Raw genomic sequence first — 23,762 nt, forward strand, 5'->3', positions numbered from 1 at the left:
GATAAAAGACAGCAGAGGAAGTGGAGGTCAGACCTCTGTGAGTAGAATCCCTCCACCAAGAGCCTAATGCCTTTAGGCTTATTTGGCTCTGTCAGGTTAAACATAATTGAGGACGAGTACCAACAAATCATGAACCCAAACACAGACCTAACTGACCTCAAGGGGCGTGACCAGACTTCTTTTTTTTTTTTAATTGAAATATTTTATTGAAATATATTAAGTTTTCTTCTTTTTTCTTCATTTTTATTCTAATTAAAGAAACATTACCTTTGTCAAAAAAAAGGTTCGTTCTAACATTTATAGTGGGTTGATTTTTAATCAGTCTATGACCAAAGCACTGATGTATTGGTAATAGTATTATGCAAGTCTGTGGAAACTGTATTTTAAAGGCCAAACTAGGAATCAGCATTACAAACTAGCTTAGGATAAAAATGCTGTAATGTGTTACAGTAGTTCATTGGTTCTTGCTACGCTCTTGTCCTTGTCCAAAATAAACATTAAATATAGTTGTTGACACAATTAAACTATATCTACAGTGTTTTGTGGAAATATATAAGCATCACATTATCACAGAATTGTAATTACCTCATTTTCTTTTTCTTTCTTGCTGTCGTTTCTTTTCTTGGCAACTATACGACATGAATAGAATAACCCCTGATGCCTTTCACTAAATCCTCTTACAGACAGACTAAAACCTTCTCTAAACTTGGCCACAATGGTGTAGCCAATTTTAGATCCAAAGGTTGGTGGGTGATTTTGCTTTCTGACAGTTCAGAAAGTGCATAATGTTGCATGTAAAAAAATACATTTACTTTCCACTCAGTGGATATAGAGAATGATCATGTGCAGTACTTGTCAAATTTCTTCCAGTAAATGTAAATGATACAAAGTAATGCATACTATATAGGGCTGTAAAAGTCACTGACAAGTAATTCATTAACACATAACACTATATAGTTATGAGCTCACCAAAATACAGAGGTGAGAAAGGGTTGCAGTTGTTTTGCAAGTCTGGGATAAATCAATCATATGAAACATATTCTCCACTCATTTTGACTAAATATCTTTTTATATGACATCAGTACACATACAGTGAGTAAATATAGTATTCATAAACTTAGTAACAGTAAACATTATGCAAAATAACAAATTCTCTTTTAGGACATCATTCACAAAAGAACCATCAGGAGGAAGGTCACATACGAACTCTCAAATGAAGATCTGGGATTAAAGAGCAGGTCTTTCTTATTTATACAGCTTCACTTGCCAAACTTGTTACCAGGTCTTAAGAGATTCCTGACCTCAACCGCAATATCAAAGCTTCAGTTAATATCATTAACAAAACCACTCTGCCAGATAAACGTCAGCCAGAGCAGTTGCATGTGTCCTCATCTACATCTTTGTCCACACCAAGAGTCAGAGCTACAAGTTTTATTCACTCAATCCTTTATTCAAACAGGCAAACTTTGAGATTAAAATGTCTTATTCAAGCACATGAGAATATGTACAGTATGAGCACTGACACACACAATTAACATACACAGAACAGTGGTGACATATGAAAAAAAAATATTGCTTAAGTGAAAATCTATTAAAGTGTACAAAAGAAAAGATACATTTTAATTTCAATTAGTCTTTAAAACCACTTTTTCTGAACATGCAGCATAGATGTTCATCTACGGTTATATTAACATTATAATAACTGTATTTAGATGTAATTAGAGAGCAGAAATGATTTGGCAGTGGAACTAGATAAATAATATATAGTGTGTTTCCCTTCTGTCAGCCTAAGAGGGCCACCCAATATTTTCATACAAAACAGAGGAATTTATCACCTGTGATGAAAGTGGTGAATTATGCACTCAAAATATGTATAAAAGAACCAGTAGTATGATCCACTACTTAATTGCTAAAGGCTGTGCAGGTTGCTAACTACCATCAACCTTACACTGCATGGATATGCTGTCAAAGAATAAAGCAATTTAATATGTATCCATCATTGCAAATTCTGTAGTTTATATGTGAATATCAAAGCCATTAGCACAAAGAGCCAGATATACAATATAGCATCACCAAAGAGACATTTAGCTGTTGTTCAAATATATGTTATAGACATCATTCTAGTGGACCTCCTGTTGTGTGATAATCTTAGTAACCTCTAATCAACTCTCAGGGATTTCAATGTGGATCACACTGTTAATACAGCACCCCAAGTACACAACGACCAATGCAACAATGCTCAGTGACAAATGAGACTTAAGCATGAATGAAATCCCAAATTATTCATCTGGGATTATTAAACAGATCAGAGATTTTTAGTCCCAGCTCATCCTGATTGCTCGTGAACGGCGCTTTTGTGGGCAAGAAATCAGTGGTTGAACTATTTTTCAGTGTGACAGAGGCTGCAACATTTTAGCAGACCACTATACAACAACACATTTATTCCATTTATTTCCATTTTTTAAAAAATCTTTTGCATAACCACAAAGATTAAACAACCAGGAGAATCATTTGACACTACAGAATTACAAGGGTTTACCCTGATCCTTGCTGAAGGGCACTCTTGCAGTACCTATTATGAGAAAATATGACAATTTCCTTTCCTACATTCCCATGAAATGCGAATATAACTCAAGGTTTATTGAGTAGTCGTCTAACAAACAATAACAACAACACTTAGCGGTCTGTGTTAGCAGCAGGCACTGCATTCAACAAATCATCCGAAGTGTAAAACGGACTAAGATATTCTCAAAAAGCTGTTGGACATTAATGGTTAATTTGGACACACTGACGGATCCTCTCAATCCATACCTTCTATAGGATTTGTCTCCCTAGCCGATCCACCGAGCTAATGCAATCTAATTAAAAGAGATTGATATACCAATTCCAAATTAGCATGGCCTAGATCGTCTTATCTTCTTTTTTTCTGAACTGAAAAAAACAACACTGAGACTGATTAAGGACAGCAATAGACTTGGACATCAGCCATTTGGCAGATAAATTCAGCCATGTGTCTGTGCCTGCCCTGTGCTGCTTCAAAGTGTTGACTGAATAAAAAGCACTCAGTTAACAGGATGAGTCAGGACAGTTCTCTTGTTTTATTTTATCTGAATAATAGCAGGCTTGACAAAACTAAACAAAAGATTAATTATAAGTCAGGTTAAGCCCACAGCCAGGATAACTGCTCTGAGGCTGTATCTACCGGGGCACGGAATTGTTTTGAGCTAAATGCTAATGTCAACATGCGTATCTGCTTACACATTCTGATGCTAAGCAGGCATAATGTCACCATCTTTGTTTAGCATGTTAGCATTTTAATATTTTATTTATTCATTTATTTATTTATTTTGTTTGAACTGATGATAACTATATGCCCTATAATGATGAAAAACTGAAAAACGAGATCAGTAATGACATATTTCAAAATGGCTTTTTATCATGGATTAAATATTTTTCTGTACATGACCCCATAGAATCAGCACTCAACTCTGTAGCTCCACAGAGCACTTTAGCTTTATTTGGCTCTTTGTTTTGATTTTCTAATCAGCAGACTCCGGTCTCATTAATCAAATGTCCCGTAACAGCAAGCAGCAGTTGTCAGAAAAAAACCTGAATTTAAAAATATATACAAATATACTGTAGTCCACACTATTGAAATGCACATGCTTTAATGTACTTGCCACTCTTATGTGTTTGGCCTAGACCTACATTTAGCTATAAACCTAATTAACTCAGGGAGAGGAAACCCCACCAACATAATACCATAGTAATCTCAAGGCCACTCTAATCACCTGTCTCATACGTAAACTGGAGCTTTGGGATTCCACAGCGTCAGGCCTATAAAAAAACACCTAAGAGCATGAGGTGCCCAATTCAAGTCTGGCCACCCCAATGCAATATAGCGTATCCAAGGCTACAGGACTATGGACTGCTGAATTACAAGCCAGCCATGGGGCAGACACAGCAAACAGAGAACAATGAGGAAATTGATGTCAAAGCACTTCAGGATATGTATAAAAAGTTTGTCATGGAGTGCCCAAGTGGACTACTTTTTCTGCATGAGTTCAAGCGTTTCTTTGGTGTGGACCCAACAGGAGAAGCATCTGAATATGCAGAAAACATGTTTCGAGCTTTTGACAAAAATGGGGTGAGAGAGTAAAAGCTTTTACAGCCTGGCTTACTGTGCATCTTTACCAAAATGTGAAAATATGACCCAGTTTTTTTTCTCATTCAACCTGTTTTTCAGGACAATACAATTGATTTCCTTGAGTTTGTAGCAGCATTGAATCTTGTTTTCCGTGGAGACCTGGAGCATAAACTGCGCTGGTCATTCAAGGTGTATGACAAAGACAGCAATGGCTACGTGGATAGGAATGAACTACGGTCAATAATTGATGTAAGTCTGCCTAAAGGTCAACTAAAACAAAATAACACTGGGGTGTCAGTTTTAGTTAGAATACTAGATTAGAAAAAGGAGATTCTTCTTCATAGTAAGTTCCTCTTTTACAGAGTTGTATTTAGTTTCAAGTTCAGACTGAAGCACTCAATTAAGCAGCTCAGTGTATGATATTTGCAGCATCTACATCTAAGATACAGTGTTGTCTCCCACTGTGCCACTGTACCCACTGTCTCCCCACCTCTGCATAACCAGGCTGTGAACCCCCTCTAGTTGTCCCATATTCACTGTCGATATACCAAGACAAATTCCTTGTATGTGCAAACTTACTTGGCAATAAAGTCTGATTCTGATTTTGATTCTGAATTGTAGGTACGCAAAGCATTAAGGATAATTTTAATGGATGGAGATAATATAGAATGTTTTTACTGGTCATGCTTAAGTGTTGAATTTATGATGAGTATTGGTACTGGTATTCACTGTAGCTACACAATTCTGTCATCACTGTGGTAGCTAGTTGCAGGTCAGCAGATCTGAAAATGTGCTGGTGGACCAGCCATCTCAGGTTCAAGTCTGAACAGAAATATTTGTTTCTCCACTGGATTCCAAATCCTCATTTTACCATATATTTTTTATAGAGATAAAAAGAGCATATTAAAATATGTGAATGAGGGACCTGTACTCATTTTCTGAATGCCAGGTCACTCTTGTGTATTTTAACTGTTAGCATATGAATCTGCATCTTTTCTCTGGTGAATTATTTTTCATTTAAAGCAGTGTATAATAATATATGATGTACATCGACTAAACATATAACATCAGAGTGCTAAAGATGATCAGATATATTCCAGATTTATAGCTGAAAGAGATCAATAGATATGAAACCAAAGGAAACATAATGTTGCAGTACCAATGCTATGTTATTTAAATATATCACTAAATATACTTCAATATCAGTCATCGATTGAGTGTATCATGCAACAGTTTATGCTTAAATGTGGCTGATAAAAAAATTGTCTGTGATGATATGAAATACAACATTTTCTTCTCTTTTTCTCTTTCTTTTTCTCCACCTAGAGCATCTATCGGATAAAGAAAGGCACAAAAGCAGAGATGGGTGATCCACAGCTTACAGTAGATGAGGTTGTGGATCGAATATTAGAGGCTGTCGACAGTGATGGAGATGGTAAGCTTTTAGTTACATGTCACACTGACAATGTAGTGAAAGCACTTTCAATTCGATATTTTGTTGTATCATCAGAAAATATCAGTCCTTCTTCATTTTTTTTTTTTTTTGCTCCACAGGACATATTAACATGGAAGAGTTCATTAGAGGTGCACAACAGGACCCCTGGGTGCTCAATATGTTGAAGTTGGACATGAACCCTGCAGGGTGGGTACTAGAGCAGAGAAGAAGGAGTGCACACTTCTGAACTGTCAAAGCGCATAGGCCTGTCCCCTGTGGACAAAGGGAGAACAATCCAGGCTTTGAATTACATCTACAAAATGTATCAAACACACAGCCTATGCAGCTGCACATTCACAGACTGTGAGAGAAGAAGGAACACTAGCACTTACAATCTCAATAGGACTGTAATAAATGGCATGAATACAGGGGAAAATGTGTAATTATGACATTTTACTTTGTATACACTATTTACACTATTCTCCTTTCATAGTTACAACTATAATAATAATTAAGCATCACTTTAAAAAGAAATCTTAAAAAAACAAGTCACAGCCTTCTTATGCTCTTATGGTATCTTATAAAGTGTCAATATGTAAATAATGAATGATTATAATGTCTGCTTTTCTATTGCTGTGTGTGTATGTGTGTGTGTGTGTGTGTGTGTTTTGTTTTTTACTTTTTAATTTTACTTGGACATATTAATATCATTCTTGTGAATATTGAATTAAAGCCCATACTCTAATGTAATGTTGTTTTACCTGATTACTTCAGTGATAAATGAATCCCATTAAAAAATAAAAAATAAAAGATCTGTTTATGTCCCTCTAAAATAGACCTAACTTACACACTCGGGTCTTCATTAGAGGTGTTTTGCATCATTGTCCTGATCGAGAACCGACACCATTTGATGAACCACCATCAACCATAAACCCCTGGGAATGCCATCATGTCAGTTATGCTGTAGATTCTGTAGTAGGGCTCACTGACTCCATCTAAAGGCAAACTACAGTCTTGCCATCAAGTCATAATAAAACATGGTCAATACTCATAATAACAACATAAACAAAACAATTTGAAGTGTAATTTTCTTTTATGAGTCGAGCACTAATTCAATACTTATAGGGTATAAGTATCAACTCTTCCCATGCATACTCAGTAAAACACAGTAAAAAAACAAATAAGCTGTATATGCACATTAAGCAGAGAGAAAGATGCAAGCAATCAACCAAGTTAAGTACTTATTAATGTCTTTACTAAGCAAGACCAAGAAATACTTACTGTGCATCTGACAAAGTCTAAGACAGATAATTCAGGTTGTTTTAGATGTACAAGTGAGTCAAATCAATAGCTATTAGACAAGTAACCTGACAACCTTAACAGCTACACAGCAATTTACCTGCAGATTTGATTTATATTGTGGGTTACATACACTCTCACATAGGAAAAGGAAAGGGACCTCAAGTCACTATTATGAACTATCATCCCAGTAAGTAATAGACTTAAGTGTACTAATAACCGTGGGTCACCAGAGGCTCAAGATGAGATCAGGCATCAGGATTACTGTTTTAAACTCAGCTTGTTTAAGCCTTGGGCTAAAAATAACACTCTTGGTAGGGGTCAAGCATCACATGAATGAGTTATTACATTTGCCTCAGTTCTAGAGCCCTGAGCTGTTGAAGCAGCCATGAGGTGGACACTGAACTATTCATTGCAGGCAGTCTTCAGGATATTACTCTACTAAAGCATCTGCATTCATTTTGAATACAAAATAAGAAATTCATAGTTTTTACTGCAGTGGTAGAATACTTTGGAATAATTTGTATACAGCATGGGTCAAAATCAGCAAATACAGGCACAGGAAGAAGAACTGGAGTTAAACAGCATCCAGGATCTCTACAAGTCATTCATCATGGAGTGCCCGAGTGGATCTTTGTACCTGCATGAGTTCAAGAGGATGTTTGGAGTACAGAATGGTACACCTGAAGCACTCTACATGGATAGCATCTTCCGAGCATTTGACATGAATCATGTGAGTTACAAACTTGAATTTGAAGTAAAATGTTCAACAATTTGATACCTAGTTTGTGTTCCTTTCATCTTTCTGCACACACTCCTTCTCCCCAACCTAGCCAAGCATATTTTTTTAAGCTGGGGAGTTCAGTAATAATGTTTCCCTGTTTTCAGGACAACACAATGGATTTTATAGAATATGTGGCTGCACTTAATCTTGTTCTGCGTGGAAAACTTGAAGATAAGCTGCGCTGGTCTTTCAAGGTGTTTGACAGCGATGATAATGGTCGTCTAGACAGAAGTGAACTACAGAAGATTGTAAAGGTATGAAGTCTTGATTTCATGTAGTCACACAAACCAGTGTCTACCAGTAATACTATGTTTTATTGTTCACTGGTGTTTTTAATTTGGGCACTAGATGAAAAATGTATCCTCTTGGACCAACTAACCAACTGACAGGCACTGCCATCTGTAACACCATGCTGCATGGCCAAAAACATCAATAGCATTATCAGTACAAGATGATTATTGGTCTAACTCCTGGATTTGTCTTTCAGATAATCTACAAGATAAAGAAAGGTTCAGTGTCTAATGAAACAGGAACAGGAAGCCTCACTGCTGACCAGGTGTGTGATCAAATCTTTCAAGAGGTCGATGTGAATAGTGATGGTAAGTTGATTGCACACTTAAAACCAAAACATCCAAATCCATCAAGAAAAAAAGATTCTGCGATATTTATCTAAAAATATTTAAATCAAATCTAATCTGCTTGTGCTACAGGTCAGATTACACTGGATGAGTTTGTCGAGGGGGCTCAGAGGAGTCAGTGGCTGCAGAGCTTCCTTCATCTTGATGTCAATCCCAGCGGATGGGTCCAGAGGTACTTGTGTGACAAGAAACTCATGAGCACTAAAGCTTACTGAAGGAGCTCAGCATATTCAGACCAGACTGCCAAATGGGAAGGATTGGGAACTTTTGAGGAAAACATAAGTGCTTCGACAAGCAGTATGTGAGAGGACTTCTATTGCCATCTTTGTGGTACTGTGTAAAAAGAGCATAATGGTGACTACAGGATGGACACATTGAACATTTTGACATCTTGAGGAAAACACTTTTTCTGTTTTTTCAAGAATGTGATTTCAAAAGAAATTAAACATTATGTCAACAGAAGATCATTTCATCTGCGGCCTCATATTACTCTGAAAAGTTTGTTCATAACTTATTTTATAAATCATAAATGTTCTTTTTTCTTAAAAAAAATACTGAATGTAACTAGCTATTGATAACTTACGGTGTGGTATCTTTTTTTACTAAAACTACAATGGAGAGAAAGTACTTTCATGTTTGATTTTAATGTTTCATATAGAAACAAAACCAAGAAACATCATCCCTTAAGAAGTCATACAAGTTACCACTCAATTAAAATGGCCCCATCACAGTATGCAATATTTTAGGAATAAACAAACCTAAGGCAGCAGCAACATCTTGTGGGTAATAAAATATTTCAACAGAAACACAGATATTTAACTGCTGCTCAGTAATTTCTCATGTTAAGCATAGCTTACACTATTAACAAAATATTTCAATAGATAAAGTTCTATCCATCAATCCATTATCTATACTGCTTATCCATAAAGGTGGCATAAAGGGGGATGGAGCCTGAAAGTTACTGAGCAGCAGTTCCACCAGGAATGGTTTGTTGGACTGTTCCCCACCTGGCCTTACTGCTCAGAACAGGTGGGGAGCAGTCAATGCTCTCTGCTCAAAAAACATGAAGCCTGGCCTGGGCAGTGCATGCAGGTTTCAACAATAGACCACACCAGCACTCACACTCAGACAATCAGCAGAGAGGTAATATTAATAGTAAAATAAACTTCTGGACTTAACCATACATTTTGTAATTTGAGCTAAACCTGCAAAGACAGAGAAGGGAAATAGTTAACACAGTGAATATGCATGAATACAGTGACAGAAAGAACTACAATGTAAAGCACTTACAACTTTGGCGCCATCTGCTGCTAGCATCAAGAATGACACAGAGGGAACTTTATTAATGAATGGGCCAAGGAACTGCAACAATTATTTCATTTCCCACAAACAATAAGTTGCTATCTCAACATTAAGTAAGAAGCATTTAGTGAAAAATACATATAGTGAAAAACTAGTGTTTGGGCAGATGACTGATCTGAAGTTTTTAGAATAAAAAGTGCTGCACATCACGCGTGCCATTGAAGGCTTGAGTCATTCAGGACAAAGTGCTGTTGTATGGTGAGTTAACTGAGACTGCATATCTTACTTCCCTCTTTCTGTTCGGTAAACTGATGGTTTGCATTAATCATTCACTACTTGTGTAAGCAGCTGTGTCTGTTCCACCCTCAGCACACTTCCTCAAGATATCACCCAACAAGGAAAGTGCTGCAAATATCAATATCAATGAAGAAAATGGCCATGTTAAATGGTAAGCAACCTAACATGCACTTTATGTTAGAGGTCAGTCATTTCTGTTGGGAATGTTGACATGTCTGTGTAGGCCTTCTCTTCATCATGTAGATAATTTTTTGAAGTTATGTCATTTTTAACCATATATTCTGTTTTGTCAGACAAAAGGCTCAACCCAGAATTTATAACAACAACATTTCTAGCAAAAATGAATTCAATTGAATGTAATCATTGTAATGAGAGGATTCACTAGCAAAAGCACAATACATCGATGCAGAGCTTTTGAGCAGCCTTTAAGCACTGGTGAACTTTGAGGGAACAGAAACTGCAATGGAGGAAGCCATATCAGTAGTGGTGTTACACCACTGAATGTTTTGTATGTAACCCTGCGCTGAGTGTAAACTGCACCATAAAAGAGATGCAGCATTGTTTGCAGTTTAGCCAGATATATGCTTGATGCAAAAGGTGAACATGATTCCTACCACAGATACCTATGGTAAAGGATTTGATATATAACTCAGGATTTCAGCAAAGCCATGTCACCATCACAGTACTAGATAAATGTATTCTATGGGACCCAGCCATATTATGCTTTAATTATATTGATGACAGTAACTGTATTTCCATTACTGTGGGATACAAATGACAGTGGTTGTCTTGTTTCCTTTGAAGGTAACAGGTTTAGTGAGTTACCTAGATAACTTTGCTCAGTAAAACTCTCAGAGCCCTTAATCGTAGAGCATGGACTGATCTTATTTTTAACATACTGTAAATCTCTTCATTCACAACACAGTAAACAGTTGGGAGGAACATGACCTGTCAGGACAGAATCTGAAGTCCCTTCCTCGGGATCTCCTGACATATGTCAAAAGTCTGGATTTGCAGAGGAACAAACTGAAACGGGTCATTGGCATCTCCAGATTCACACACCTGACAGAGCTTAATCTCTCCAGGAACAAGATAATGGAGTTTTCTCAGGAAATGCAATACCTGCAGAGACTAGAGATACTCTACATGAACCAAAACAACATTAGATCCATTCCAGAGGGAATCTTCCCCCATTTCACAGTGTTAAAGTTTGTAAAACTCAGCAGCAATCGCTTGGTCAAGCTTCCTCCAGATATAAACCAGTGCACCAGTATCACTTACCTGGACCTTTCCAGGAACTGCCTACAAAACATCCAACCACTAATTGGTCTTACAAAACTGAAGGAGCTCTTGGTTGAGAAGAACCACCTGACAGAACTCCCACCCCAGCTCTTCCAGAGCAGTAACTGTGAGTTGACCGTGTGCAAGGCCACAGGCAACCCACTGAGGTGCCCACCAGAGGAGGTCTGTTCCGGAGGGGTCACAGACATTCAGAGTTATTTCCATCAAATGGAGAAGAACCCAAACACACGCAGTGCCTGGACAGTCAAGACCATGTTCCTGGGCTCTTCCATGGCAGGGAAGTCCACACTCTGCCGCAGCCTGAGAGAGGGGAAGCCTGTGGTGGTGGCAGTGAAGGACCGGACTGAGGGAATTGAGATCAGTCAGATGTACACAGAGGAGGTCCGTTTCCTCTTCTGGGACTTTGCAGGGCAGGAGGAGTACTACCTAACACACCATGTCTTCATCACACCACGAGCCCTTGTCATCCTGGCTACTGATTTAGCCAGGTGAGCAAGTGTAATGATTTTGATAAATCCTTTTTTAAAACAATGGTTCCCAATCATTTTGGCTTTTGATTCTGTAATGGTAATAGGGTAATGAATGAGATTACCATATTAGACTATCATATTTATCCAGATGGTTACTATACTGTCAAATTGCATTACCAAGATACCTAAAAAGAGGCATGTCAAACATATGTTGAACCATGAACAATCATTACTGAGTTTCTTGACATGCAAAGATCATTGGGTAAAAGTGCCAGGAGAAGAATGTCAGCAAACATGGTGCCCAAAGCATCATGAAGAATATTTACATTCTGATGTTAGCACTCTGGTACCACGATGCCCAATTACAGCCTCAGAGAGATGCTTCTATTGGTTGTAGACTCTTAGTAGTAACAAACGCTAATATGCAATGAACCTATGATGAAATTATCTGATTTATCTGATCTGATTATCTGATTTTCAATCAGTTACAGCATTGTAGACCCACAGTCTTTCAATGACCAACTGTGGTTCTGGATAAACAACATACAGTTGCGTGTGCCAGACTCAGTGGTCCTGCTCGTGGGAACACACTGTGACCAGTGCAGAGACCAGGAGGAGGTGATGGAGAAGAAGAAAGACATTGAGGAGAAGGTCAAAACCATGTTGGAAAACAGGAGGATGGTCTTAAAACAGCAGAAGAAAAATCTGGAAGAAAACACAGACCCCTCTCTCTTCACAGACCAGGTGGATGAGCTGGATTGCCTTTTGGAATACAATTTGAAGGTAATGATGAATTGATGGATACAATATCATGTTTTAAACATCTTACTTTTGCACAATATGTAACTTTATTTCTAAATTTAGTGTTGCCTCTGAATTTATTTTCATCTTTAAAATAAGTCATTCCAAGAAAAGCATTATGAAACCCCCCGGCTTGTGCTACTGTCTAATTTAACTTGTCTTGCCTTGCTTATACAGCCTTTCACAGATGCTTCTCCTTAACCTTCTCTTCAGGTCCTGGATCTTGTGACTCTTGACTGCACAAAGACTGAGGATATTGCAAAACTCAAATGCCATATTTTGATGTGCATTCAATCAGAAAGCATGCTTCTGTGTTCTGAGAGTATCTTACCGAAAAGCTATGAAGAAGTGGAGCAAGCCATTCACAAACTTGTTGCACTAGAACAAATTCCACAGCATGGTAAGTAACTCCAAGTACTGCACACTTAATCGTGCTTAATTTAAAGAAAATCTTCTGTTGATTTTACATCTCAGTTAAAATATATTCTGTTTTCTATACCAGGTATTGTTCTACTTGATGAACTGAGTGATTTAATTCTAAACCATGTTAGCCTGAGCAGAGAGAGTCTCCACTCCATCTTGCGATTCCTCTTGCGATACTTGCACCGAATTGGGGTGATCATCTGGTATGAAGACATCAATGTACTGAGTGACAGAGTGTTTATCCAACCTTCATTCCTCATCTCAATGTTCAAGGTCAGCAGTTGATTTTTATTTCCATTAGAGAAAATATACCCTTTACAGATGTATAACATCACTTGTAAATTACACTTTAACTCTGAATTTTTTTTTTTTTTTTTTTTTGGTGAATTTGTAAAACAATATCACAAAATGCATCTATATCCATTATCTTAACCCTGATTTAAGTGTATACTCCTGTTTTGTCTTCAGCTTGCATGTTGTGGTGTAGTATATGTGGAGTAGTATATGTTTCTCCAAATACAGAGCATTGTGAGACATGACCTGGTGCAGCAACTAGAGGAGGTCTCAAGAGACCTTCTCATGCAGGAGGGGGCACTGGTGAAACAAAAGTTCATCTGGGTGGATGACTTGAGGTGCAGAGGGACCCTACACAATGCAGCCATGCGCATCTTGGTCCGCAGAGAGTTAGAGAAACTGGTCGAGGATGATGATGATGATGATGATGACTTGATCAGAGAGGTGGTGGGAACCAAGAAGGAGGAAGGCATAATACTCACCCTACTTCAGTATTTTGAAGTCTGCCTTCCAACTCTTGTTGGAAGCCCCCTGAACCCCCAAGCAGCAGAGTTCATCCCCGGTGTGAAGCAGTGGGAGTCAGCCAGGGTGGCCAAAAGAGATCCGGATGGAGCCTGTCTCTTCCCCATGTACCTGAAGGATGACCTGATAGTGTCCAACAAGTGGGGTGAGAACAAGCAAGATGATCTCAGTGTTCACGTCTACATCCTTCCTGAGATTCCTCACGGCTTCTTCCACAGGTAACATAGCTTGGGACGCATTTTCATCATGTGTCATTTTCTGTACCACAGTCAGTGATTAAAGTTATAGCTGAAACCCACAATGATAGGTCATTTGATTACAATTGTATGTAAATATCAGATTGATCGTCAAGACATGCTCCCTGTATGCAACTCACTGGGTGGGGAAAGAGCAGAGTCTCTTCTGCTGTGGTAACAAGCTGGCTCTGGTGAGACAGAGGACTACAGATGGAGATCCATTCATAGAGATACGCTGCAGGAGACCTGAGAAGGATGAGGGTAAAAATCTATGATCTCTCTTTCACGATGAGACCAAATGCTCTGCATGGCTACAGCACAGACAGCTGTCTTCTCTCCTCAGAATTTCGGTCGCTGTGGGATCTGATCTTGGCGGTGATGTCCAAACTGTTTGTGCTGTCCAGGCAGTGGCCAGGACTCACTCAGCAGGTGCACACACCTTGTCCAGAGAGAGGGTGTCCACACTACTTCACCTGGAGGGACTGGCAGGAGCTCAGCGACACCAACTTATACAACCTGTAAGTAATCACATCGTGTTGTTTCTGTTGTCAGCAAAAGAAGCATGATTTGATTGAAGCTATCAGTGCAAATAGCTAAGTTCAGGTGGCTCTGACTGATATGTGTCCACTTTTAATATGTTATCTTTTGTCTTTTTAAAACAGCGTGAAGGAGGAGAAATTAGTTTGCCAGGGAGGCCATACACGGCGGACAGAACTGATTTTTCCAAAAGGTAAATGAATGTGTGAATATATAAGCTAAAGGGAAAAATTACAAAAAGATGTTTGCTTTGAGTTTTTGTTTTTAATTATTCAACAATGTGGTTTCACTTCAGTTCCCATTTTGCAGCAAGGAGTTTGATGAAATAATCTCAAAGGAGAGAAATACAGCTCCACTGAGATGACCGACTCCAAATGTTCATCTTTAATGGCTGAGATGTCACGTAACCACAGACATTTATGATGATGCCCTACCCATGAAATTTTACCTTGGCAGCAGGATTGCAATGATGACTATGACTGGCCTGATTTGATTTTGGAAAAAAAAAATTGAATGGATTCCAAAACTCTCTCATACACTAAATCACCTGTGGTAACTATACCTGTTACATGCAGACCAGTTATGCCAATTTCAGAAATAAATTAGGTCAGATAATTCAGATAAGTACAGTCTGATACCAACTGCTGGTGTTCACCTTGCTGCTACCTCTGTTTTTCTAGTCTGTGTTTTCCAAGCCCTCTCTTCTCTGTGGGAGCCCCTGCTGCCTTCAAGGTCTCTTCGTAAGGAAGAATAAGAAATGACTAATCGCTAGTGAGACACAGTAACAAAACAATTTTCATAGAGGAAGATGCTTTATTTTTCAAACTTCTATACTGTATGTCCAAAATGTTAGTTTATTGTGAACTAAGGAAAACAGCCTTGTTTTGAGTTTTGTTAAGATGCAAAATAATAATAATATAAAATAATATAGTGGGGTTTCAAAGGTCTATTATATTTTATTGACAAGCATTTAATCCCTTTACTTAAAACAAACAAAACCCACATTTAAATTTTGCACTCAGCCCATGAGGTGGGGCTGTTTGGCCATTAACTAATTTGAAAAGAATCATTACCAAAGTCATTTAGGAGGCTCAAAAGTTTTCCTAAAGTGTATTCAACAAACGGACAGCGCAAGATTATAACATAAAATGCGTCTAGAAAAATACAATTTACTGACCATGAATATTAAATTTCCCTGCTAGGCACTCTACACATCTGAACAAATTTTTTTAATCAGGCTGAAAAACAAGCAAGGCCAGGCTGTCTTTGTAAGTGCCTAAGTGGGGACCTCAGGTAGGGTATGGTTACCTACACTTGAGTGCCCCACACAGGCACTTGCAAAGACAGCCTGGCCATGTGTTTGGGTCCTTTATGCCAGACCAGGAAGTGCTACAATGGGTAAGAACAATGGCAAAATACAGAAAAAAAAAAAAAATAAGGAATGTATTTCTGCAACTTCTATAGACTTCTTATTTGATGGTAGGAAATATAGCTCAGGGGAATGTTAAGTGTTAAAATGTCAAGATTAACCTCTGCATACCTGGCTGATTTTAATCACCTGTGTCTTCAGACTTCCAGCATACAAGTTAAAACACAACTGGACATTGAATTCATGCCAAACTGCCTGTTAAAAATGCCAATCACAGTTTGTACATGTACTGGTTCAGATTAAACAACAAACATTTGTTTTTAATTCCAACAAAGATTGCAACTTTTGTGATTATCTTACCACTCAAAAACTTTGACCTAACAGACTCTAATATCACTGCATCCCTTTGTGGCATGTCAAATGTTGTTACAATCATTGGAAGAGATGGATCCTACTAAAAATGCTGAAATATAAGGTGTTAGGGGTAAAGAAAAACAAAACTAAGTGCCAACAACTGAGGACCAGGCCCAAAAAATTTTTTTTTTTTTAAACCATGTTTAAATCATGCTGTGTGGAGATTAATATGGAAATTATACACTATATTTGTGTGTTTCTGTCTGATGCAGCCTTCAGAAACATAGTACCTTGGTTAACATTTCACTCAGTTTAGCATCATAGGTATCATGCTGTGCATTAGAAACTTCTTCAAACCCACATGAAAATTTCCCCCACTATAAACATTATAGCATCAGTAAAGATCCAGAATCAAAACATATAATATTAAACCCTGTGAAAGAAACAATCATAGATGGATGGATGGATGGATAGATGGATAATAGATAGATAGATATGACAGTCATGACATGCAGAAGGATTGGTTTTCATACAAATAGAAAAAATACTGCACGGCCTACATTCACCCCTATTAGCAATGTTTAATATTTTTTTCAATGTAAACATGTTCTATGGGCTTTTTTAATATAGGTTAGGCAAATTAAAATGCAACCTGTTATCTTAACTATTTTTGTACAATCTGTAAGCGGCACTGTTGTTGATGTAGTGTCTGACGTTCCATATATGGTTTTTACTTTTTTGCAATGCCTGAAGCTCCATGTATGTCTTTCTATTCTTTGGGTTTATGTTTAGGTTAGTAGCCATGAACATATACATATAAGGAACAGGGAGAGGGCCTTTCCTCGTAAATCGTAAAGACGACTAACACACATATATATACTGATGTTGAGAGCTGTTGGGAGAGAGATCCATATTGGCTCGGATCCTCTCACAAGCTACTGCAGTGCTTGTTTTGATGCTGGACTTCTTTGCAATAAACTTCTATATGCAAGTAAGACAGTGTCAGCGGAGATCTTCTCTTCATCATCTTCACATCATCACCATCAAATATACCACATTGAGAAAGAACAATAAGCTACATTACATTTTCCAGGATACGAATATAATTTAATAATTTTTGAACAGTTCAGCTAAGTTGCCATTTTCCCCACAGTCCGCAAAGGCAGCACACTATCGCAGCATCGCCGGACTTCTCAGGTGTCTCTGCCGGGCGGCGGCACAGCGGAGCCAATGGAGGAATGACAAGGGGGCGGCATGGCGGATAGAGAGAAAAGGAAACCCAGCCCGCCGCCTGGCCGCAACATCCAGGTGAACACCCCGGCCAGCTTCAGGTAAGAGCTCCGGCTTTGGGATCACGGGGAGCGGGGTGGTATAGAACCGTCCGCCCGCCCGCCCGCTGGGCTGGAGCTTGTGAAAGAGCGATGAATCTTCGCGGCTCTGCAGAGCCGAAGGCGCTGATGCTGCTGGGTGACCGGAGCCGCTGCAGCTACGTTTGGCTCCGCTCCGCTTTGCGGATAAAAGTCGCAATGTTGTTGATGAGTGGCATGTTTTGTGTTTGGGCGTGTCTGGTCCCGAAGGACCGAGACGAACTGTGTCCTCCCAGTATGTACCAGAACCATGCATTTTTAAAAATGTCGCATACTTTTTGATAATGTGCTCCGATCAAAAAATGCTACTGTAAAGCGGCTTTAGGAGTTCCCGTTTCCAATAATGAGTTTACATCGGCCTTACTGCTTTATTGTGTTTTTCCCTTACATCAGTAACTGTACTTTTACTGAAGGATAGTTTCCCTCTACAGCTTCAGTATGAGCTCGATTTGTCACAAATATTCAGTTTTTTATTGTTGTGGTGTTCATACAGCTACTCGTTCCAGTCCAGCCTTTTATCTGGCGTGTTTGTGGCGCATATTAGTGGTTTTATTAACAGCACTCTAACAGCGTATTAATCTCCAGTCACTGCAATAGGCTATTAGAGGAACTTGGAGTTTCCAGCAGCCTTATCAGAGCTGTAGTAGTGCCCTGCCTCTTCACTACCTTGAAGCCTAGCACAAATCTCTGTATAGAATTAATCAGCTGCATATGGACATGATTGTTTCAGAAGGATAGTCAGTGCTGAAAATTGTGTTAAAGAGCAACAATATAGGTGACCCAGAGTTCATCAGGTAGCTGATTAGTCAGCTAATTTAACAGCTCTAATCAAATTGTAGTGATTTTACACACAAACACAAACACATACAGAGACCATTACAATGGTGCCTGAGGAGAAGCTGTGATTCTTCAGTGGTATTACTGAGTAGATGGAGACCTGTGATCAATATTCCCCAGTGAGACAGGAACAGACACACACACACACACACACACACACACACACACACACACACACACACACACACCCACCCTCAGGCTCAGTCTGTCCCAGTCTCACTAGCTGAGCTGCAAACAGGCTGATCCACAACCATCTTTCTTCAGATTTTCATCAGAGTCGCTGCAGCAGCATTTGATTTATCTGACAGATAAATATATAAATAAACTTTTAAAAAGTGCCTCAGAGTGACATGGAACAAAAATCAAACAGTCTGGGGTGGTAGCAGTTTCAGTAGCATGATGAATTAAAGATACGCCTGTGATCCAAATGTACACTAAAGTGTTGTATCATCACCAAAAACATGAAACCGTACAACTAGGACTATTTAATTAGAGTAATTGGAGACTGTACTGATTGATATTTCAGAGTTGTCTTTGACTAGATAAGGGAAGCCAGATAATCCACCACCTTGGCTTTGGCGTGGTCCCAGAGCAGCCATATGTTGGCATGTTTTCCTCCGTCACCCTCTCCGCCTGTGGTCAAATCCGATGCTCTCCCCAACCTGCTGCTGTTGGAGAACAGACAGTTGATCTGCTACGGTCTGTGTGTGAAGCTGTTTGTGTGGAAATATTCACTGACTAAGATACAGGAGCAGCTCGCCATCAAATCTAGTCCACGGTTTCTTTAGCTTTTTTAATGTGACCCCATTTTGAGGCATCTAAAATTTTCATGACTTGTCAGTAGAGACTTGTTGAGTTTGTGTACAGCATATTTCTGTATTTTAACAGCCTGAGCATAAGAAGAAAAGGAGATTTTTCAGAACCGATGATAAGAGTTTTTTTTTTTTTAAGTCTAAAGCAAAGCCATCTATATAACAAAGAAAGATATTAATATTGCCGTCACAGAAACCTTTGTTGACCTTGTTTGCATATGAAGCAAAATCTTCTCTGATTTAGGCATTGTCTTCTACTCAAACAAGCTCCACTGAATAAATTGTGCATATTAATGTTAGCAAAGATTCAATATACAGCTCTAAAAAGCTGAAAATAACAGATTTCTATTAACAGTACACGGGGATAAGACTGAGGGTTCATAACTAACTGGATGGGGGCTCCATGAAACACTGAACCCCTGTTTGACACAGCTATGATAGAACATGAACGCACCACAGCACAAAACAGCAGCCAGTTAATGTCTTTACACGCTGACAACAGCAGAGTTAAAAATACTGCTTTAATATCATTTCTCAGGTTTATCACCTGTGAAGTGCTGCTGTTGGCTGAAAATTGTGTTTGAACATCAGCGACGTGTGCTCACAGTATCAGCTGATGTTCAGTATTAAAGGGCTCAGATTATGATGGAAAAATAAAATCAATCAGGACATCCTTGCTGTATACTTTTCAGTGTAAGCGCAGTTTGAAAGCTACATTGCTGTGTTTTGGTTGCTAATTTCACTGGGGCTGAGCTTTACAGATGAAGGCTAAGTTTACTTACTTTATGAACTGTACCTTTAAATTCTCCCACACTGCATTGATCATCTGTGGCATGAGAGGGCATAGCAGGAGATTCTTTTTAGCACAGCATTTGTTTGTGCGTGTGTGTGTGTGTGTGCGCGTGTGTGCGTGCAATGCAGCATGTGTGGGGCAACAAGACAGTGTAGGATTGCAGTCCATCCTGTGGTGCATTATGGGGAGGAAAAATGGGGAACTCAGAGGTGAAACTGATCCTTCTCATGCACAATTCAATATTTGTCTCATTTTAAATGACAGTTATGGAATTGCCTGACACTCAAAATAGTAACACGTAATGAATTAATGAATAGATGGTTGAATTTATGAGAAGATAGTTTTTTGTTTGTGATTGCTCTATGTGAAGACATTATACTAATAATTTCACTATAAAATAAATTGGCAACTATATAAAAATAAAATGGTTTAAAAAAGTATAAAATAGATTATCTCATTCAACACTTGACTTGGGAGTGAAGATGTAAAATGTGTTTATTCTGCTGGTTTGTTGGTGGTATGATATATAATATAATGTGATCCTGTCACCTAGGAATTACATTAATAGACAACCAATTGACAAAAAATGAATATGTGATTTTTTTTTTTTATTATTATGTTTAGGCACTCACGGCACTTTGTTAATGTTGGGGAAAGCTGTAGGTCTTGGTTTGATAGAGAAAGTAGATCACAGTGACTTCAATCACAATACACAATGTGATTGTTGTGAACCCTGGACTCTGGAGTCAATCCTGAGCTCTGTATATGACTTATATCATTATGTTCAGAAATTAGATGAATGAAAATGAATCAGACTTATTAAGCATAGGCTGTTAGATGTACAAACCATCAAATGATTAAAATGAAAGCATAGAATTGTCCATGAGCTCTCTCCTCTTTCTTATTCTCTAAGTCACTGACTCTTAGTTTCCTCTCTTTCATCTTTTCACTGCAGCTTCCAAACTGACATGACTCTGCTGACAAGATCTGCTCTGGCAGATGGATTCACAGGGTGTGGGATGTGCAAGGGATGTGAGAAAGAGAGAGAGAGAGAGAGAGAGAGAGAGAGAGAGAGAGAGAGAGAAGGTGGGGGGAGGTTAAGGGGATTTTGAAGTGTCAGTTTGTCTGATTCACTGCGTCTGTCTTTCATTGACTTTGATGTTTTCTTGAAAAAAAAAAAACTTGACTTCAGGGCTTTTCAACAGGATTAGCTTGTAGTTTCATAGCTGACTTTTATCCTCGGAAAGAGAGTGAGGGAGAGAATTGAGCTGATTTGAATTTCACCCACAGTAGAAGCTGACAGAGTGGACAGTAATTGCTCTGGTTGCAGTCCCCCCCCCCCACGCTGATAATTTACTGCTGTCGCTCAGTTCTGCTGACAGGGCACGTTCCACCTGATGGCACCTCCCCTCTGTTTATACAGTAAGCTCTCTCTCTCGCTCTCTCTCTTTCTTTACAATTTTTTTACAGGCATAGCAGAATAATGTAAAACATGCTAAGAATAATTACATAACTTTGATGTATTTTATGAGATTGCTCTCATTTTAATTTGCTGGGGATGGTGTTGAGGGTGAACTAAACTTTTTTTTTTTTCAATTTCCAAAAGAGAATAAGACCATTTTTGGACATATTTGTGGAAGCTGCTTCTAAACCTAAACCCTTAAAGTGAGCAGTCACCAAGGCTGATGTTGCTACAGGAGATGCACAGTCAATTTCTTTTTCTTTTTTTTTCTTTCTATTAGTGTTAAGCTGCTATAAGTGAGTTTCAACACCTCCTACAGATTGCACGTCTCACATTAAAAGCTTATCAAGAATTATTCCCAATAACCTGCCAGGGTTTTAATATTAAACATCTGTGCAGGATATGTAGAATTTTGTTGACAGTAGCAGTTAGATGCAACTGCAATTAATTAGTGAGTGACAGTTATTTGTGTTGATAAGAAACCTAAAGCAGCATTGTGATGAGTCTGACTATGTTGTTATGGCATTAGTGGTGTGGAAAATTAATATTATGCTGAATCTAGACAACAGGTGAACATGGAAGAAGTTTTGAGTCAGCAAATATATCAGCACTGTATTGTGGGGTGTTTATAGAAGAAATAACAACATGTATCGAGATCTGTTTATTTGATTTGAGTGCTTTCTTGGCTTGCAGCAGATAATTACTTTTATTATCTACTGATATTTGTATTTTTTAATGAGTCAAACTGATTAGTGTTGAACTGAGCATGTTGTCCTGACCCTCATGGCTGTCACTGGGTTAATTTGCTGATGAGCTGTACAGGGATTAAGCGTCACACTCACAGTATGGGAGTGTCTCTGTCTTGCCCTCAAGACAAGCATGAATATTCCTGTTTCTCTCAGGATACAAAACAATTGATCTGTATTTGTGTTTTTACAGCAATTTTGCTCTTGTTCCTTAAGCCTGCAGAGTATTTTTTTTTTCTACACTGCGACGTCACGTGTGTAGGGGAAGTATGTGAAGCCAGTGTCATGGTTGTGTGTGTGTGAGCTCTATAGGTTCTGGCCAGTTGCCTCGGTCATGCTGTATGTCCATATGGCAGCATGCTGGTAGCTCAGAGTGTAGAAAAACAGGGATGTTTTAGTGTCTTTGACCTCTATTTAAAAAAAAAAAAAAGAAAAAGCCTGGAGTTTGGTTTTCCCAAATTACAACTTTTATTATTACGGGTACACCTGTGTCAGGTTGTAACAGGGACTCTGAGGCTGAATGAAATGCTTTTGCTGCTATTTTGAGCTTAATTAATAGATTATCTATCATAAGGGTCCAGAGAAACATGATATTGTGGCAGACAGCTGATACATTAGCTATGTTATAGTTTACATAGAACCAAATAATTACCTATTTACATGCACAGAATTATCTTATCAACACATAACGACACAGTCCATTATCCGCTCTGTTTTTTAGTTGTGGTTTGGTCCTCTCCTGCTGAGAAAACATCTGGCCCTTTTGCTGCTAAATGTTACACTTTCTTCACCAGCTAGCAGCTAACTTCATCTGCCTTCTATTTGGTGGAGGGCAGGTAGCACACAGTGGGATTATCACAGTTTGTTTGCTAAAAATTGCTGCTTGTTGCTGCTGAAAAGTTGATGCCAGCCCAAAAATCAAAACAAATTCCCTAACTGAATCAGATAGTGATCTGGGGAGTTTGGAGCCCAGGTCAACAGCTTTGGCCCTTTGTCGTGTTCCTTGAGACATTTCTGAACAGTTTTTTGGTGTGGTGGGAACATTAACCTTACGGGGGAAGGCCCCTGACATTGGGGAGTGTTGTTGCCATTGGAGGGGTGTGTGCTTGCTTTGTGACAATATTTAGGTGGGTGGTATGTGACAAAGTAACATCCAAATGAATGTCAGGACCAAAGTTTCCTCAGCAGAACAGTGCGTTGTAATGAGATAATTGATGTTATTCACTTCATCCACCAATGGTCATAATGTTATTGCTGATTGGTGTATATTTGCTAAAGCCTTAGCAATATACAGTGTTACTGCCCACATACAGCACTAATGCTTTAGTCTATGACATGATAGAAGGAGGTTTAAAGGTCAGCAGGGTTGACAGGTTTAATGGACTGTACAGTTCACTGTGTGTGGGGGTGCACACAATTCCACACACGTGTTGATTTTGAGAGGAAGCTAACCACCTACCTAAAGAAACAAAGACCAGCACGGGTTAAAAGATAAATCTGGTTTATTGCCACTTTTGCTAAACCTCAGAGATTGT

The 23,762-nt window shown here is 38.7% G+C and overlaps 3 protein-coding genes across 7 annotated transcripts in view; all 3 read left to right on the top strand.

Annotated features, from left to right (window-relative positions):
• The first annotated feature begins 3,949 nt into the window (after positions 1-3,949).
• Positions 3,950-6,189, top strand: LOC108888034 (guanylyl cyclase-activating protein 2). Its single transcript, XM_018683835.2, has 4 exons — positions 3,950-4,147; positions 4,247-4,396; positions 5,474-5,582; positions 5,702-6,189. The coding sequence occupies exons 1-4, from the start codon at positions 3,950-3,952 to the stop codon at positions 5,827-5,829; spliced, it is 585 nt and encodes a 194-aa protein (XP_018539351.1). The 3' UTR covers positions 5,830-6,189.
• A 1,138-nt stretch (positions 6,190-7,327) lies between these two features.
• On the top strand, positions 7,328-8,642 carry LOC108888044 (guanylyl cyclase-activating protein 2-like). Its single transcript, XM_018683841.2, has 4 exons — positions 7,328-7,614; positions 7,770-7,919; positions 8,153-8,264; positions 8,376-8,642. Exons 1-4 carry the CDS (start codon positions 7,414-7,416, stop codon positions 8,516-8,518), a joined length of 606 nt encoding a protein of 201 aa, XP_018539357.1. The 5' UTR covers positions 7,328-7,413; the 3' UTR covers positions 8,519-8,642.
• Positions 8,643-9,941: 1,299 nt separating this feature from the next.
• si:ch211-210p4.6 (mitogen-activated protein kinase 8 interacting protein 1b) overlaps positions 9,942-23,762 on the top strand; it is a 57,718-nt gene continuing 43,897 nt past the window's right edge. The window contains exons 1-10 of one of the 5 annotated variants that reach the window (XR_007814469.1): positions 9,942-10,053; positions 10,828-11,692; positions 12,160-12,457; positions 12,689-12,875; positions 12,978-13,171; positions 13,421-13,932; positions 14,054-14,211; positions 14,294-14,468; positions 14,613-14,680; positions 17,364-17,541. Coding sequence is in view for 4 of the 5 variants with exons in the window: in XM_018683330.2 (XP_018538846.1) it covers positions 10,029-10,053; positions 10,828-11,692; positions 12,160-12,457; positions 12,689-12,875; positions 12,978-13,171; positions 13,421-13,932; positions 14,054-14,211; positions 14,294-14,468; positions 14,613-14,680; positions 14,783-14,808 (2,508 nt within the window). In the remaining variant the exon portion in view is untranslated. Of the gene's footprint in view, positions 10,054-10,827; positions 11,693-12,159; positions 12,458-12,688; positions 12,876-12,977; positions 13,172-13,420; positions 13,933-14,053; positions 14,212-14,293; positions 14,469-14,612; positions 14,681-14,782; positions 17,206-17,363; positions 17,542-23,762 lie in introns of those variants that run through there. The other 4 variants (XM_018683330.2, XM_018683331.2, XM_051075318.1 and 1 more) reach the window with 4 other exon arrangements.

Source organism: Lates calcarifer, linkage group LG2 (genome assembly GCF_001640805.2).
Source record: "Lates calcarifer isolate ASB-BC8 linkage group LG2, TLL_Latcal_v3, whole genome shotgun sequence".
In the NCBI taxonomy this organism is placed as follows: domain Eukaryota; kingdom Metazoa; phylum Chordata; class Actinopteri; family Centropomidae; genus Lates; species Lates calcarifer.